Consider the following 17,493-nt stretch of genomic DNA (forward strand, 5'->3'; position numbering starts at 1 on the left):
ATCAAGCATTAATGAACCATTTCTTGTACAAGAAAAAACTGTTCTGCATTCTATGTTAACGTTAATCACCTTTTCCGTCGTTATTCTCACGTTAATTTAAATGGGTGTGGCAAATTATGCTAGGACAATCTGATGGTAGGTTCTAATGCTCGGACAATGACAAGTGGCAAATTATATAGTCTCAGTACGTGTTATGCGGTCGACCCAGCTTTGGCCCTGAAGGAACAGCAGTTTGCGTAGTCGGCATGAACTAAGAGAGAGAGAGAGAGGGATTTCCGCCTTACAGTATCTGTCTCTCCTGTGTCAATTGTCAACCCATGCATAAAGAAATAAATACTCTTCGTCAAGTCAAGTCGCTGTCCCCTTCATTACCTTCCCTTTTAAAAGTATCGCCGGAGAGGAGGGGGAAACTGAAGAACAGGTTTTTAGAAAGAAAATCTCTCTCTCTCGCCGGGATCTGACGCTTTTGCCGGAGATGTTAAGATCGGTTTCCAGGTTAGTTCCCGTCTTCATGCAAGCTAATTAAAGCTTTTCTCTCCTTCCCGGTCAGTTTGTTTTGTATCATCCTTCAGTCTTCTTTACAAGTTATGAACTGGTGAAACAGACCGCGTCTCTTGAGAGATTTCAAGGGCAACGCTGCAAATTTCTTCCTGAACCGGTTTGGATATGCCTCCTCCACCTCACGTGGTGGCCGGTATTCTCTCTCTCTCTCTCTCTTGATACAGTTCATAATACTATTGTAACAAGATGATTTGTAGGGTTTCAATAGATAATGTTGGCCATGTTAACGCTGTAACCAGCCTGTAGACAGCATTTGGAGTTTTGGACAATCAATTATTCAATTTCAATCCGATTGATGATCAGACAACTCGTATTGAATCGGTTCACCAAATTAAACCTTCCTTTTTTTCGATGAACTCTTTTGATTTATGAAATATTAACTATGGAGCAGGTTGGAAGGCAAGGTCGCCTTGATAACCGGCGGTGCGAGTGGGTTAGGCAGGGCCGCCGCCTACGAGTTCATCCAAGAAGGAGCTAAAGTCATCATAGCTGACATAAATACCCAAGTTGGCCCACAAACGGCGTTAGACCTTGGTCCACAGGCCAACTTCGTATACTGCGACGTCACTAGCGAGGCCCAAGTAGCAGAAGCGGTGGACTTCGCCGTGGCTCATCACGGCCAGCTTGATATCATGTACAACAACGCCGGAATTCCGGGACCGTCGATTCCCCCGAGCATTGCCGATCTCAACCTTGATGAATTCGACCGTGTCATGCAAATTAACGTCCGCGGCACGATCGCGGGAATAAAGCACGCAGCCCGAATCATGGTACCCGCGAAATCCGGCTCCATCCTTTGCACGGCGAGCATCAGTGGGCTAATGGGTGGGCTTGGCCCCCATCCATATACAGTGTCCAAGTTTGCAATACCCGGGATCGTGAAATCTGCTGCCAGCGAGCTTTGCCGTCATGGTGTCCGCATCAATTGCATTTCGCCATTTGTCGTTCCAACCCCGCTCGTGATGGACCAGATGGCCGTGTTCTACCCAGGCGCCGGACGGGAATGGATAACGGAGATGGTGAATGGGTTAGGGGAGCTCAATGGGGCCAAGTGCGAGGAAGTAGATGTTGCTCGGGCCGCGGTGTTCTTGGCATCAAATGACGCCAAATATGTTACGGGTCATAATCTGGTTGTTGATGGTGGGTTCACTTGCTTTAAGCAACTTAGGTTCCCAATACCTGATCAAATATAGTTCAATATTGGCATGTTTGGGAGCACAATTGCATTTAGGAATTTGCATGTTTGTTTGTGATGTGTCCCCAGTGTTTCGAACTGTGCTCCACAAACCTCATGACTGTCATGAACCGACCTAATTAAGAATTTAAGTTGTGACCTGAACCATAAAAACCCCTTCTTTTTATTATCGACTGCCGAATCCGGTCTCTTTGACAGTGTGTTTGCCAATAAGGATCTAATGGTAATTGGGCAACGGGCCTCGAAATTCTGATTAATTATAAATAGTTGACTTTTGGAATGCAATTTGATTTGTTTTAAAGTCGAAAAAATGGTGGATATTGGGATTTGTTGGTAATTAAACGATACTGTTCATTAGGGGTTTCACGGCTCGGGTAACCGAACCGTGGCCCCTTTTTGTAAATCGAACCGCGGTGTCGGTTTTTTTCATTTCGCCAAACTGAAACTGAATCGATGCCACTGGTTAATCGGTCTGCTGGTTTTGGTTTTTAACCGATTCAGTTCTTCGGTTTTTTATATTTACAATATATATTATATAAATAAATAAATATTATATTATATTATGAACAGTAAATGATATATATTATATTATAAATATTTTAAAAATATATAATATATTTATAAATAGATCATTATAAATATAATATAAGTATATATTTATATATAATGAATATATATTTATATAAAATACATAAAAAATATGTGACATATATTAAAAATATACATATAAATATATATACCGATCGATTCGATTAACTGTCAGTTTTTTTATAGATTAACCGAAAATTGAACCGGTCTTTTGGTTTTTCAAAAGTTTTGAACTGAAACTGAATCAACCGATTCGATTAATCGCATTTTATGATTCAATTTTTTTAATTCGATTCCATTTTTTGATTTTTCAGTTTTTATAGACACCCCTACTGTTCATTACTTTGTCTAACTGATGGATGGCGATTACATAAATCAAGACCAAAATTTATCAATAACTATGTATATGTATTAACATGATGGGAGAAATATTAATTTAGCGATTATATGGCACTATTTATCAAATAAAAGAATGTCATACCAAATACTGCCTTAGATAGAGGAACTCCCTTATTGGGGTTGCTCAATAATCTGAATGTTGTAATGTTTGAAAAGTTTTCATTTTACAAATTTACCCTTCAAAGTCATTATTTAAACAAAAGTAAATGAAAATTATTAAAAGTAATAAGATATTATAAGAAAATACTACAAAATGTTAAATATGGTAAAAATCAATAAATGATATCAATTAAGAATCAAAAATAATATAAAAATGATAAAATAGTAAAAATTACTATATCTGATAAAATGTAGAAAAATAAAACAAAAATGGCAATAAAAATTAAATATATAAAATATATCATTTAATGATAAAAAATATAAAAGTAGTAAAATTATTTAAATGAGATCGATAAATGATAAATTAATGTAAAAAGAGATAAAATAGTAAAAAGTTATTAAAATTTGTATTATCATTGAGTCTCACCTCTCTCCATCGTTTTTGGCAATTACAACTTATCTATTAAACTAGAGAATGACCTTGTACTAAGTATGGGGCTAGTATTTATTGATAATTTTATTTTGTTTAAACAAAAAATGTCTAACTCTTTATTATTATTTCTTTATTTTTTAAAGATTATTTGTATTGTAATATTTAGTTAATTAATTATTGTTTTTATTATTAAGTATTTAAAGATTAATCAAAATGTAATATTTACTTAAATATTAATATTATTTTTAATTAGTAATGGTGATGATTATTTTCTTATATTTTTATTAATATTCAGTATTTAATTACTTAGTATTGTCATTATAATAGATTTTCTAATTACACTAAATTCTGGTAATTTACATAACTTTAATGCACAATCAAATTTTGAAGTTTACTATTTAGTTATCAAAAATTAAATTAAAAAAAAAAACTAATATGGGTCTTACATCTTTGTAATTGACAATCTATTCTGACCTATTTTATTTGAAACCCACTATTAATTTATATTTTTTTTAATTTGATTTAAGATATTAAATGAGATCTTATTAGTAGGCAATAACCCACTTTATTTGGTATTTACTATTTATCTAATAAATCTATTTTGAGTTATTTATTTTTAAATGTTAAGTTAGGTTGCTTCCTAAAAGTTAAATCAAGTTTGTAATTAATAAAGTTTTTTTTTTTTGAAAAAAAAATCATTTAAAAACAAACATGGGTTTATGGTAATCTTTTAATGAGTCCCACCATTTGTATTTAATAGACTGTGGCGTGTTAAGCTAATAAATAACTCTATATTGAGAATGTTTAGGAGTGAAACTACCCACTTTTTGAATCTTATTTCTTGAATTAATATGATGCCACGTGTCTAAATGGTGGTAGTGGGCTTTATCAACAACTTCTCAAAAAATGGTACATGTCTAGATTTATAGAAAAATGAAAAGGCTATATGTCTGAATGGTGGGGACATGTAGCATAGTAGTGGGATATGGGTTTTAGCATGAATTTCTCAAAAATTGTCACATGTCTAGCTTTTCAAAAAATGAGAAGGCCACTTGTTGAAAAGTAGTAGTGGGTCGTGGACTTTAATAGCAACTTTTTAGAAAATAACACATGTTTAGAATTTTATAAGGGTAAAATACAAAAACCTCCCCTGAACTTTCTTACAATCATAAAAACCTCCCCTATAGTTTCACTTTAGCAAAAACCTCCCTGATATTTTTTAAAAAAATTGACCAAAGTCTCCCTTCCGTCAATAATCAAAACGGAAAATGTTAAGCCGATGATTAAATCTTTACAAATACCTATTTTACCCTTTCCAAATACACCTTGACGACTTCCATCTGTTGGAACATTCCGCCATTGATCATCATATAGTCTCTCGGTGCACTATAATTGCCTCCGAATGCTTCCAGTAGAGTTTGTAGATAAACGCCTTGCGCCTATGCAAGCACCATTATTCCCTCAGCCTCTTTCTTCTTTGCATACAGTTCTGCATCTGCAACTTGTTGGCGAGCGTTAAAAAAAATGACTCTGTAATTGCTTTCTATGCCTCGGCCTCTTTCTACTTCTCATACAGTATTGAAGAAGTACAAACAGATATATATTTGGACGTTAATTCCTCAGAAATCGTAGAAATTTAATCAAGAATAGTTGGATTTATTTAGAAAAAAAAAGCAGAAAGAACATGATTGGATTGATCGACAATGCTCCATACCGGGTTTCATACTCCACACTAGCCTTACTCAGTAGCTCAGCTTCTCTGTGCGGGTCAATGCGTTCATCCTCTCAACTTCTCTCTGCAACTCAACCTCTCGGATGGTCACCGCCTTTGCTGACTCCACTTCCGCCATCTGAACCTGCCGAGTCCACTTTACTTTCTTTGCCGCCAACTCCGCGTTGGCCTCTGCAACATCGGCCTCCTTCTGGTTCTCATATATCCTCACATCTGTCTTCACCTTAATCTCTTCCTTCTTACCTTCTCCTTGCCTTTGGGTTGATATGATCCTTGTCTGCCCTTCATGAAGCTTTGCTTCGACCTCACCTTTCATCTTGGCCTCAGCCACATCGATCTGAGCCTAGTTGGCAACCTCCATCTGGGTCTTCTGGCCAAGGTACGAGAAGTACTCATGACCAGGCACGTCGACCAACTGCTTAACATTAGCGTTGTAGATCAGAAGGCCAAACTGGTTGAGTTCTAGTTGAACTTTCTCGAACATTTTTTGCTTGAACTCCTTGGTTCCTCTGAAGATTTCCTCCATGTTCATCGACACTGCTAGAACTTGAGTCTCACCCTCGATGATCCCCTGAACAAGCTCCCTTGTTGCCAGTGGTATTGCAGGTGCAGTTGCACAGACTGCTATTTGTCCAATGGATCTTGTAAAAACTCGATTGCGGACTTATGCTTGTGAAGGTGGAAAAGTTCCTAAACTCAGAGCTTTAACATAAGACATATGGATTCAAGAGGGGCCTCAAGCCTTCTACAGAGGTGTTGTCCCATCTCTTCTTGGAATTATTCCTTATGCAAGAATAGACCTTGCTGCATATGAGACCTTGAAAGATATGTCAAAAAATATATATTCTCCATGATATTGAACACCGCCGGGAGAACGAAGGGGAGCTTTTCTGTGCTTATATCCTCTACTTTGAACGTGTAGTTTACCAGAGAGATGTCGAAGACAGTGCAAGATTGCCCCGAAAGGACCCATGCCTTCTTGGCAAGCTTGATGTCTCGTATCCCGATGCCGGTGATCACTAAGTACTACGACGGACTTGCCACTTTATACATGGCTGTGGGCGAATACCGTAAGAGACGTAGAAGAAGAAAAGGAAGAGAGAGAGAAAGAGATCGGATGTAAAAGGGGGCCAAATTTGTATATTTATAAGCAGTGGGGACCCGTGCATGGCACGGGTTTTTGTTATGAGAAGACGGTAAAGAAGTCGATGGGAGGGGGAAGATGACGATATATCGACAAAGAAAACATGCAAAAGGTAAAATAGGTATTTAAAAAGATTTGATTATCGGTTTAACGTTTTTAGTCATGATCGTTGACGAAAGGGAGATTTTTGTTAATTTTTTTAAAATAGCATGAAGGTTTTTGTTAAAATAAAACTATAAATAGGTTATTATGATGGTCAGAAAGTTTAGAGGAAGTATTTTACCCTTTTTACAAAAGTGAGTGGGAGTTGTAAAATGGATTGTAGTCTCCGATGTGGACTCGGGTGGAGTGATTGTAGTCAGAGTTCTGTCATCTGGCGTATATACAATGTTCGTAGTCCTCTTTATAACAAAAATAGAATTCGGGGATCTCGTACCCCAACAGAAACATGAGATTATGACGTCGATCCCTTTCTTGTACAAATTTATTGAATACAAATTATCAGAGAATAAAAAAATCCTGCCCTGTTCCTGGTTTGTCGACACAGGTTGGTTTTACATGTGGTTTTTGTAGATGAATAGATTTTGCCGTTTTTTTCGGAGTTCGTCGCCATTGATCGTGGGAAACCGTTTTGTCATCGTTCGTTATAGAGTAATCGTATGAAGAAAGTCGATGACATATTGCTTTAAAAATTTTCCCAATGAGGAATCCAATGGTTGGTGCAAAACGAAAGTGATGAAGATTGATTTGGCCCCACCTAATAAAAAGGGGACACATGAACACAATCTGACCAAGAAATGATAATTCAGCCTGACAAGTTCAGTTCGCAATAACTGAACTCGCATATTCAGTCACCTCGGCTTAAGGTTCACCTCGGAGCAGGGCCACTTCGGGGCAAGTCTGACCTCGGCATCGAGACACTTGGTATTCAAACCAGTTCGGAACTAACAGACCGAAGTACTAACTCGGAACCAGTAACTCGAATCGCCACATAACTGTTGTGTAACTAACTCCAAAGGTCTCTCCAACGAATCCCAAATCCCTTGAAATCACGATGACTTAACAGACTCCGACTTTCCCAGGATCACGATGGGGAATTATCCTAATTCCGCTGGAACCGAAAGTGGGACTAGATAAGCCTTACCTATATACTGCTCCATCGGAAACGGAGCGAACTCTATCTCCACATTCCGGATATCCCGGAACCCTTTTGTGTGCCCCACAACTACTCAACTATATAAAGGCTCCAACCCCAATGGCATAAGGTACGCATGATTTCTTTGCTCTCTAACTCTCTACATTCTCAAAATTATTCAGCTCGCAACAGCTTACAACTTAAGCATCGGAGCGACCTCGCCAGGCTAGCCACCCCGAGTTCTCTGATCTTGTTCTGCAGATTTACTTAGCTCGTTGTTCGACTGGAGGGAGCAGTCAGATCACGCTACATCAGAAAGGATATTAGAACAGACTCTTTTCAAGTGGTCATCACCGGCCGGAGACTCGAAGTCTAGTAGAAGGAACACCTGTGAACAATGCAGAACAAAAGGAAGGAAGGATAAAGAATACGGGCTTCGTGGAACCCAAATCCTAGTTTTTTCTTTTCAGTGGTCCACAAAGCAAGGACGAGTGTAGAATTAATGGCGGGAGTGAAAAGAAGTCCAGAGCTAATCGCCATTCCAATCTGCAACCCAGATTCTCCTCCGACAGTGAAACACAGAACAGTCGGCGGTCTCATCGACTCTATTCATGGGCGAGATGAGGGAGAAAGAAGAAAGAGAGAGAGAAGGCCATGGATGGAATAGAAATTTCGTCCGCTACCTCCGAATGCGCTCAGAGGTAGCTTGGAGCCTTGGACGCTGAATGGTTCAGACGTTTTTTCGGTGTTCGGAGGTCAGTGCTACCGAGCACCACCTTAAGCATTAGAGTCCGAGTCTGGCCCTCACACTAACCTCACAGGAGCATCTCTAGTATTTGTGTGGGGTTAATGTGTTATTCATGAGGACATGTTCATACTAAAAGGTGGGATGTGTTAGGGCTGTCAAGAGGTCGGGCCTAGGTAAAATTACTCTCGATTGAGCCGATTATTAAGCAAAACAAAACCATAGACCCAGAATCTTTTCAAATAGGCCATGTTCGTTTTTTTGGAATTTACGCAGGTAAGTGTTACCCAGATGTATTTATCCATGTTCTTGTTTTGTTCAATTTACTCAGGTAAATGAGATTGCTTACTTTTATATGTTCTTTTGCAATATCTATTTTCTTGGGTAAGTTGGTATTTTTCCCATCTTGCCAATTTTACCCTTTACGCCTAAATCAATGTTTCCAACACCAGTGCAGTATGCACCATGAGTACAATGTTTTGTTATTAAAAACTGAACTTTAGCCCTATACACCCTTGTAGTACGTCAATTTATTCCGCATTTCCACAAACTTCAAATCAGAATAGATGTCAAAGCATTTCGGCCCTTCATTACCCAGTTCTAATTTATTCCTTTGTTTTGTTCATTTGCAATGCAAATGAAGTAAAGCCTGAAGCAAAGTAAAACCTGGAACAAAAGTTATTTAAAAATTGCACTCTCTTTTTAAGAAAACTAAAACCTGAAGCAAAAATTGACCAAAAAATTGCACTCCTATACATTTATATCAGTGCAATGCATTTGCACTGCAAACAAATGGAGCATAAATAACAAAGTGATGATACTTGGTACTCTGTCACTACATAAACCATCAGACTTCAATGGCATTACAGACAAATGAGTAGAGTGCACCATTTTCTCCTTCAACCCCATAATGGATGCCAAAGTTGTTTAGTTGAGGAGAGAGAAAGAAGCTTGTCGGAACTGCAGTACAAACAACTGTAGAGGAAGCCTGTGTCCGATTATTATGTTGTTGATGATGATGATGAGGCTCTGAAGTAACCACCATGTTAGAAAATTGTAAAGGAAGGCTTTGGGGAAATAATGAACTCAAGTCAAAACCTTCCTTTACAATAATCTACTAGGTGAAGCTAATTGTCATGTTATTAGTATTCCTTACTCAACAATGGCAAGTTTGGTGCAATGTTAAAATCCCATTCTGACAAACATGGGAAAGAAGGCTCTGAGTCTGAGAGTGGCCAATTCATTCAAGAAAATGCCTGAATGTTTGGTTCATTTCCAGTCCACCCCTCCCAAGATCCTAGATAGCTAGGGCCAACATTAGGTAATATTCCTTTTCACTGTAATAAAATATGGGAACTTAAGGATGAGTCTTTAGAACTAACACAAGTCAATCTGTTTTTATATTTCTATTGCAACAAGAGAAAGGATCAATAATACCAAATATATCCGCATTTGGTGTAATTGCTGAAAGTTTAAACTTTAGAAACCTGAAGTGGAGATAGACAGCTTGAATCAATCATATTACAGACTTGCATTACTACATCAATTCCATTTCATGCTTCACTATACCTAAAAGTCATCAAATGATTTGTCATTTGAGATATTGATCATGATAAGCAATAACTTTTCAAGCAAGTACACTACCTCTCTGTAATCAAACGATATTTTGGCTGTAAAAAATAAACAAAACAATATAACAATCAAAGAAAAAATGGAACTCCATAGTTTAAATGCAACTTTAACTGACAAGAGGAGAACAGCCTGTATGTGGTTGCCTAAAAATGTATTAAAGAAGCTATAGAAATATCCATTCACCTCAGACCACATAATTGCAACTACAATAATCTCAAATTTTACATGGATTGATTACATCCATTCACATCTTGTGATCTAGATGAGTCACAATGGGCTCTAGCTCACTAAGTTCTACTGACAAGCCTCACAACCTAGGGGAAGCTAAGGCTTGTGACTCTAAATATTAGTAACTATGTGATGTTCATCCTTCATGTCCCCAAGGTTTATGTTTCCAATTCTAATGTTAGTTCCACTACACATAAGTAGTGATGAGGCAAGTCCTAGTGATTGTACTCAAGTTCATTGAGGCCACTTGTTCCAATTCTGATAAATATAGGATGTGTTTAGGAGTGATCATAGGACAAAAGACAGATTTGTCCCAGTAGCTAGAACAAATTGCCATTATCATAAGAAAATCCAATATTATCTAGTGACTAAAATTCTAAACATAACTAATCTACCAATTAAACCAACACCAGTTGGCCAAGAAGGCACAATTACAACATCAGTCAAAGCCAAATTTTTTGAAGGTCATAAATATAGATAATCAAGATTGTTGCTCTAAACTAAGATTATGGTGGAAGAATTGTTATTTCTGATGAACATCAATTGTTGCATAGGTATTTAAAATTTTCTTCCAACAAATTAGAGTCTACTAATGCTTTTCACCATTCACCTCATTGTTGTCATATGAGAAAAGCTAAGAAAAGTGTGAAAATGGTGGTTTGAGGATGAAAGCATCCATTTTGTGCATAAGCAATAGAGTTTAGGTAGAGATTAATCCCTCCCAAGACTCGGATAGCTGGGACCAACATTAGGTAGTGATCCTTTAAAATGACAAAGCTAAGAAAACTAAAATAATTATCTAAAATTTAGAAACTAATTGGTATTTTGAAAATGAAGCACCTAAATGTTTTATTCTTTCATAGATTTGATTTTAATAAGAGAAGCTAATATAAAATAGCCCTGTGCCATGAACCAAGAAGCAGATCTATGTAGGAAAAATTGCCAAAATCAGGTATTTATCAGAAAAAAAAAATGAATTTTAAAATTTATCCCCACCAAACTGACTTTCACTGGAAACAGTAAATTGCAAACCCAAAGTCAAATATGGATCAAGAAACTAAAAAGACTCAGTAACCATGCCATAAACTGTTAAATTTATAGAGTTTTAGTATCAAGAACTCCAAATCAATGTACTGATGACTTACCCGAATAGTTTCTGGCTATACGGTGAGCGAAAGATCCATGCCTTAGGAAGAAAAGTTGATTGGACATGACAATTTCAAATTCAGAACTTCATATTAGATGAGAATTCTGTTCTATACAACCAGAGTATATAGTACCCATTATTTTCAATCATAAAGCACTAGGTACTATTTTAACTCTACTTATTGTTAACTAAGAGATGATTTACCATTCCCAATACTAGGTATAAATAATATAGAAACTAAATCAATAAAGAAAAACAAATCAATAATAGTATCTTCCCTAAATATAAAGACATCTAACCAAGTCTCCTAACCCACCAAAGAGGGCTTAAACTATCCCTGGTATTTCCATACGTGTTTCAAACAACTATATACAAAGGTAATCCACAGTTATATCTCTCTAACAGTTCGGTTTAGGGACTACCACTACTCTAACCCTTGACAGGTTTTGCTAATAACCTTTCTATCAATTGAGTAGCCAAATCTCAGTAATTTCAACTACGGATATGACTTAATTTTTTGAATTTTCAATAAAAATCCTATTCATTTCAATAGAACAAATAAAATCTCCACTATCCCAACAGAAATGGCAAAAAAAAAAATTGATACTAAAATGAGCATATGCTTTGCATGGATAAAAATCTATTGACAATCATAATCAAAAGAAAGGGACATGAATAAGCCTTTTTTTTGCATCGTAAAAAACAGATTAAAACTGAAATATATGAAACCATAAAAAAATAAACAAGCATTCAAAATCACATACAAGAAAAGGAAAAGATCAATAAATGGAACCAGAATTGTACCTTAATCCTGCCCCAACTACCAATAAAACAAAAAAATGCTTCCCATTTTCATTATTCCAAACTGGCAACAATATGTTTTTGGCGAAACAAAAAAAAAAAAAAAAAAGAAAGAAAGAAAGAAAAGAAAAGAAAAGAATCCAGATGTTAGTGTATGATGCACTTGTACCTCATACAAAAAGAACTTCTGTCATTGATTTCTCAAGAAAATAATACCATATCCTATGAAACACCAAAAGACAACAACAATGGTGTATGATGCATTTTTCTCTTATTTTTTCCCAGTAAACTGGATAAGTATCTCCTATATTTTTGGCCATCCAAAATGTAACATTTTGCTAACTTTTTCAGGTTGTTGTATGTTCAAAATTGTTACACAACAACTTGCAATTAGAACTCCTGTGAGACTTCGCTAGATTTCTTGGTTATCTGAGTTTTGCATGCCTTAAGTAAGATTGTTCTAATAGCACCTCAATTAAATAGGATCTGGCTGGATTGGTCAACAAGATAAGCATATCCTTCATTTCTCCACTCCCAAATGTGCATTCCGCCTCACTATAAGTTAATGTCCTCCAAAATCATTCAGGTACCCTTTCAACAAATTGGATTACCAAGAATTCTGGAAACAAAAAATCAAAAAAAAAAAAGGAAATCAATGAAATAACAATAAAAGAGGAACAATAAGATGAGAAACAATTTTTTGAATGGAATGAAAAAAATAAGATGCATTATGTGCATCAGAGAGGAACAACGGATCAGTGGGAAGAGGAATAGTAATTCTTACCGTTTCAGTGGATGAAAAAACAATGAGCAGCAGCGGCAACTAGAAGGACCAATGGTGCCGGCAACAAAGGGATGGAGAAGATGATAGATTGTAGGAGGATAAACTCTTTGGCATCAGTAAGTAGACATAGCAGCAGCAATGACCTGATCAAGCAGCGGCAGCAACTGAGGGAATTAGAAGCGGTGAAGCTGATTTTTCTCGATTGTGGGGGCAATTTCGAGATTTTAAGTTTTTATCTACTTACCGGGAAACCAACTTACCCGAGTTTTGCAAGGGTATCATTTACCCGGGTAAGTGATACCGGGAAATCAAACTTTCCGTGGGTCCCACACATCTTTGAAATCCGAACACAGGTAAGACCAAACTTTCCCCCTTCACTTCATGAAAAACGAACACGCCCATAACAATAGGATAGAGGTGTAAATCGGGCCGGCTGCCCGTGGCCTAGCACGAAATTGGACTGGCCCGGCCTGGCACAGCATGAAGGCCCACAAGTCGTGTTAGGCCCAGCACGAAGGTCCATGCTATGTTGGGCTGGGGGTTTGAGGTCCACGGGCCGGCATAGTTGTCCGTGTCGTATGGCCCAGCCTGTAGCACGACCCATCACGGCCTGTGGGGCCAGTAGTGTGTCGAGCGCGGTCTGTCTGAAATATAATCGTTGCACCCCCCCCCCCCCCGCCCAAACGGCTAGTTTCAGCTTTTTGGGGTTTTTTTTTATAGAAATACCCCCCAATAGCTATAAACAACCATATTAGGGGGGTATTTGTGTATTTTGCTTATAGGGGTTGAAAAAATGACATAAATGCCCCCCAATGGCTATATAACAACTAATTTATGGGGGCTTTTGTGTAAAGTTATAAATAGCTTTATAATGACCAAAATACCCCTCCCAACAACTAAATAACAGTTAGTTTTTTGGGTATTTTGGGCAATTGAATTATGTTCAATTCCTATAAATAGCCCTATCCTCCACCATTCTCATCACACCAATTCAACAATTCTCTTAATTTCTTCTCTCTCTCTCTCTCATACTCATACATTCTCAATTCTTTGCAATCTGAGTAATTTTGATTAGTTGATTGTCTAATTCTGCATTATCCAATTCTCAAGTCTCAACTTTATTGAAGTTTGAACTTTCAACAAGAAGAAAGCTTGCTTAACCAGTTCAAGTATCTCAATTTAGGAGGCTTGGATGTTAAAAGGCTTCAACCATTGAAATCAAGTTAGGATTTTGAATCGCCAATCCAGGTGAGTCGAATTAGATAAATTTTTATCTTTCTAAAATAAAAAAAAATGGTCGGCTCTTCTAAAAATCGATTTCCCAACATGTTCACCATTGATGATATTCAATCACATCATAATAGTGTTAGCACTGATGTGATTGATGTCGATGGACATGAAACTTTCACCCTCGGTATTGATACTAGGGGAAAAAGGAGGGCCTCTAAGTTGAGTAGCCCTCTTTGGAAAAATTTCAAAGTAGAGAGGATCTTGAGGGGAAGGTGAAAATGGCATTTTGCCAAAAATGTAGGAAGGACTTTAGTTATTGTAGCAGGGGTTGATGAAGGGTGATTTGGCGCAACCTAGCGAGAAGGGAACACATGGACACGACCTAACTAAGGGATGACAACTCAGCCTAGCAAGATAAGTTCGCAATGTTTGAGCTTGGGTGTTCGGTCACCTCGGCATCGGGGCACCTTGGCATTCAATCTAGTTTGGAACTAAAGAACCAAAGTGTCAGCTCAGGGCTATCAAATCGAACCGCCACGTAACGACTCCGGAAGTTTCTCCAGTAGACCCCGAACCTCACAGGATCACGCCACGTAACGGCAGGCCTAAACTTCTCCCCACCTGAATTGGGCGGAATTGATAAACTTTATTAGTTGATACGTTACTCCCCAATTAAAGCAGAAACGGATCCCCTCAGGATGAAGATCTCGGAACCGATCCGTGAAACCCGCGAGAGCTCAACTATATAGAGGCACCAACCCCAATGACACAAGGTACGCGTGATTTTTCAACTCTCTAGCTCTCTAGCTCTCAAAGCTTTCAGCTCGCACCACAATACACTAACTTAAGCATAGGAGCGAGCTGAGAGTCGGGTCGTCCCAGTGGTGGGCGCAACCTTTTCTGATCCTTTGGTGGTTCCCCCCAGAGTCGGGTCGTCCCAGTTCAACGACCTGGTGCAGTGCGTCTGGGCAATCCAGATCCAGATGCAGCAGGTTCAACAATTCCAGCAGTACCAACAGTATCTCTTTTACCAGCAATACCAGCAGCAGTTCCCTCCACTGCCGCGAAACCAACAGCCGGTTCCACCTTGGCACCCAGGAGCCCAACAAAATTAGAACCGACCTCGCGTCAACCAGGATATCATCCGATCTCCCCACCGAGGTGAAGAGACTTCCCAAGTCCCAGTTCCTCCCAAGAGTCAGGTCTTACCTCGGAAAACAGGTCCGGGGATACCCAGTCTAACAGGGCCAATCTTCCTTGGCGTTCCCAGCAGGAAAACGACAGTTCGCTTGCAGGTAACCAGTTCGGTGTTCGAGACGCGAACTCAAGACAAGGCCTCTCCGTCCATGAAAGCTAGCCCCATAATCCCACGAGGAACCAGGAACTACCTCGCGACAAAATGGTACCAGAGCAAACTGAAATCAGTAGCATCAATGCCGAGCTGGTAAAGAGGCAATAGCGGAGACGTCGTAAGGCACACCGTACCTCGACTCAGAACAGCCAACCAGCGAGACTGAACCAGCAAGAAGGGCAATCTAAAGGTAAGGAAGAAGTGAGCTTGGTAGCTACAAAGGTCGTTCCTCCCCTACTTTCCAGGTCGTCTCCCCTATCTCCCGAGCTCTTAGCGACCCCGATGCCTAAGGACTTCAAGATGCCTCCCTTGGACAAGTATGACGGGTCCTTCGATCCTAATGATCATGTGGACTCTTTCTAGTCCCAGATGCACCTAGCTAGGGCCGACGTCTTGTATGTGTGTGGCCTTCTCCACTACCTTTAAAGGGGTAGTTCGGACCTGGTATTGGAACCTCGCGCCAGAACCGATCAAGAGTTGGTCGCAATTCGCAGATTTGTTTACCTCGCACTTCATCACCAGCAAGAAGTGCTCAAGGTCATAGGAAAGCCTCCTCAACGTGGTTCAAAGAGAAGGATAGTTGATTAGAAGCTACATTAAGCGCTTCAACGACACCTACCTACAGATCCCAGACTTAGACCCGACGGTAAGACTCACAGCCGATAAGAAAAGAATAACCCACAGAGAATTTAAATGGCATGTGGTGGCCAATAAACCGAAGGACATCACCGAATTCCTCAAGCTAGCCGATCAGTTCATCGGTACCGAAGAGGAAATTTACCAGAAGGTTGACAGCCCAGCAGAAAAGAGAAAAAGAGGCAATGACGACACAGGTAATGACGGACACAAAAGAAGAAAGAGCAAGTCCCCAAGCAGAGGAAGAAACATATCTGGAAGTCGATCTCCCTCGCGAGCTCGCAAATCAGGTCAACGCTCCAGGACCCCACCTGTTGAAAGAACAAAGTACACGCCGTTAAACGCCAAGCGAGGAGAAATTTTAATGGCCATCAAGGACTCCTCCTTCGTTAAATGGCCTCCCAGGTTGAGAGGAGATCTTGCAACAAAAAACCGGAACCTCTACTATCATTTCCATAGAGACCACGGGCACAGCACGGAGAACTGCAGAAACCTCCGTGATGAGATCGAGGAGCTCATCCGCCGTGGATACTTAAAAAACTTTATACAGCGAGAAGAGAGAGGACAAGCAGATTGGCAAGCAAACCGACAGGGGGACCAGAGAAGGAATACCCTCGAGACCAGCAGGCATAACGAGCAGCCACCACGACAGTTGCCCGAGGAGAGACCGATGCGCAGGGTAATCAACATGATTACTGACGAGTCAATCATCGCGAGGTGTACATCGGCAGCCGGACGTACCTCAGTCCGTGAACTAGAAAATGAAGAGGAGAACCCGCCAAAGCAACCTCAGCTTGAAGAACCAATATACTTCACGGAGGATGATGCACGTGGGATCCAGTATCCTTATGATGATGCTCTAGTGATAAAACTGAGGCTCAACGACTTTGAAGTCAAGGGCATCTTGGGGGACTTGGGTAGCTCGACAGATATACTGTTTAAGGACACTTTCGACAAGCTGCAGCTGCAGAAAAGCGACCTAAAGCCGGCAGACACTCCCTTGGTAGGCTTTAGCGGCGAGGAGGTTAGACCTTTCGGGCGAGTCACAGTACTTGTAGAGGCTGGCACGTGGCCAAATATCGCGAGGTTCAAGCACACATTTCTGGTGGTCGTAACTCCCTCTCCCTATAACGCCATAGTAGGTCAGCCCATTACGCACGTCGTACGTGTGGTAGTATCGACCTACTATCTAGCGATGAATTTCCCAACAAACTATGGAGTAGGAGTTGTGAGAGGTGACCAGCTCGAATCTCGCAAGTGCTACGTAGCCGCCCTCAAGGGGAAAGCAAAGCTAGCAGCTGACATCGAGCTCGAGCGACCAGCAGAGTATGCCGATGAGCGAGCTGCCCCAACAAAGGAGACCGTCCACATCCCGGTCTCAACTGATGACCCGACCAAGACTCTCCAGATCGATGCTTCGATCGATGAGCCACTTGCTCCCAGCTAGTAAGTTTCTTACTCAAAAACATAGATATATTTGCTTGCTCTGCGGTGGAGATGCCCGAAATAGACTCCAAAATTCTAACTCATAAATTAAATATCGACCCCTTAGTCAGGCCAGTTCTGGTAAGTCCATTACCCGAGCTGAGAAGCTAACCCAGTTCTGGTAAAAAAGGCCAACGACAAGTGACGCAAGTGCGTCGATTACACCGA

The 17,493-nt window shown here is 39.7% G+C and overlaps 1 protein-coding gene, 1 long non-coding RNA gene and 1 pseudogene across 2 annotated transcripts; 1 reads left to right on the forward strand and 2 right to left on the reverse strand.

Annotated features, from left to right (window-relative positions):
- The first annotated feature begins 260 nt into the window (after nucleotides 1-260).
- On the forward strand, nucleotides 261-2,335 carry LOC104592767 (zerumbone synthase-like). The gene is made up of 3 exons (XM_010252248.3): nucleotides 261-495; nucleotides 605-694; nucleotides 953-2,335. The coding sequence occupies exons 1-3, from the start codon at nucleotides 476-478 to the stop codon at nucleotides 1,752-1,754; spliced, it is 912 nt and encodes a 303-aa protein (XP_010250550.1). The 5' UTR covers nucleotides 261-475; the 3' UTR covers nucleotides 1,755-2,335.
- Nucleotides 2,336-4,452: 2,117 nt separating this feature from the next.
- LOC104593257 (flotillin-like protein 1) lies at nucleotides 4,453-6,060 on the reverse strand (annotated as a pseudogene).
- Nucleotides 6,061-8,711: 2,651 nt separating this feature from the next.
- LOC109114403 (uncharacterized) lies at nucleotides 8,712-12,852 on the reverse strand. The gene is made up of 2 exons (XR_002022463.2): nucleotides 12,624-12,852; nucleotides 8,712-12,458 (listed from the first exon to the last, which is right to left on the reverse strand). It is a non-coding gene; the product is annotated as an uncharacterized LOC109114403 (long non-coding RNA).
- Between the last annotated feature and the right edge of the window lie 4,641 nt (nucleotides 12,853-17,493).

The sequence above is a fragment of the Nelumbo nucifera genome, chromosome 3 (genome assembly GCF_055504915.1).
Source record: "Nelumbo nucifera cultivar China Antique chromosome 3, China Antique-T2T, whole genome shotgun sequence".
Taxonomy (NCBI): Eukaryota; Viridiplantae; Streptophyta; class Magnoliopsida; order Proteales; family Nelumbonaceae; genus Nelumbo; species Nelumbo nucifera.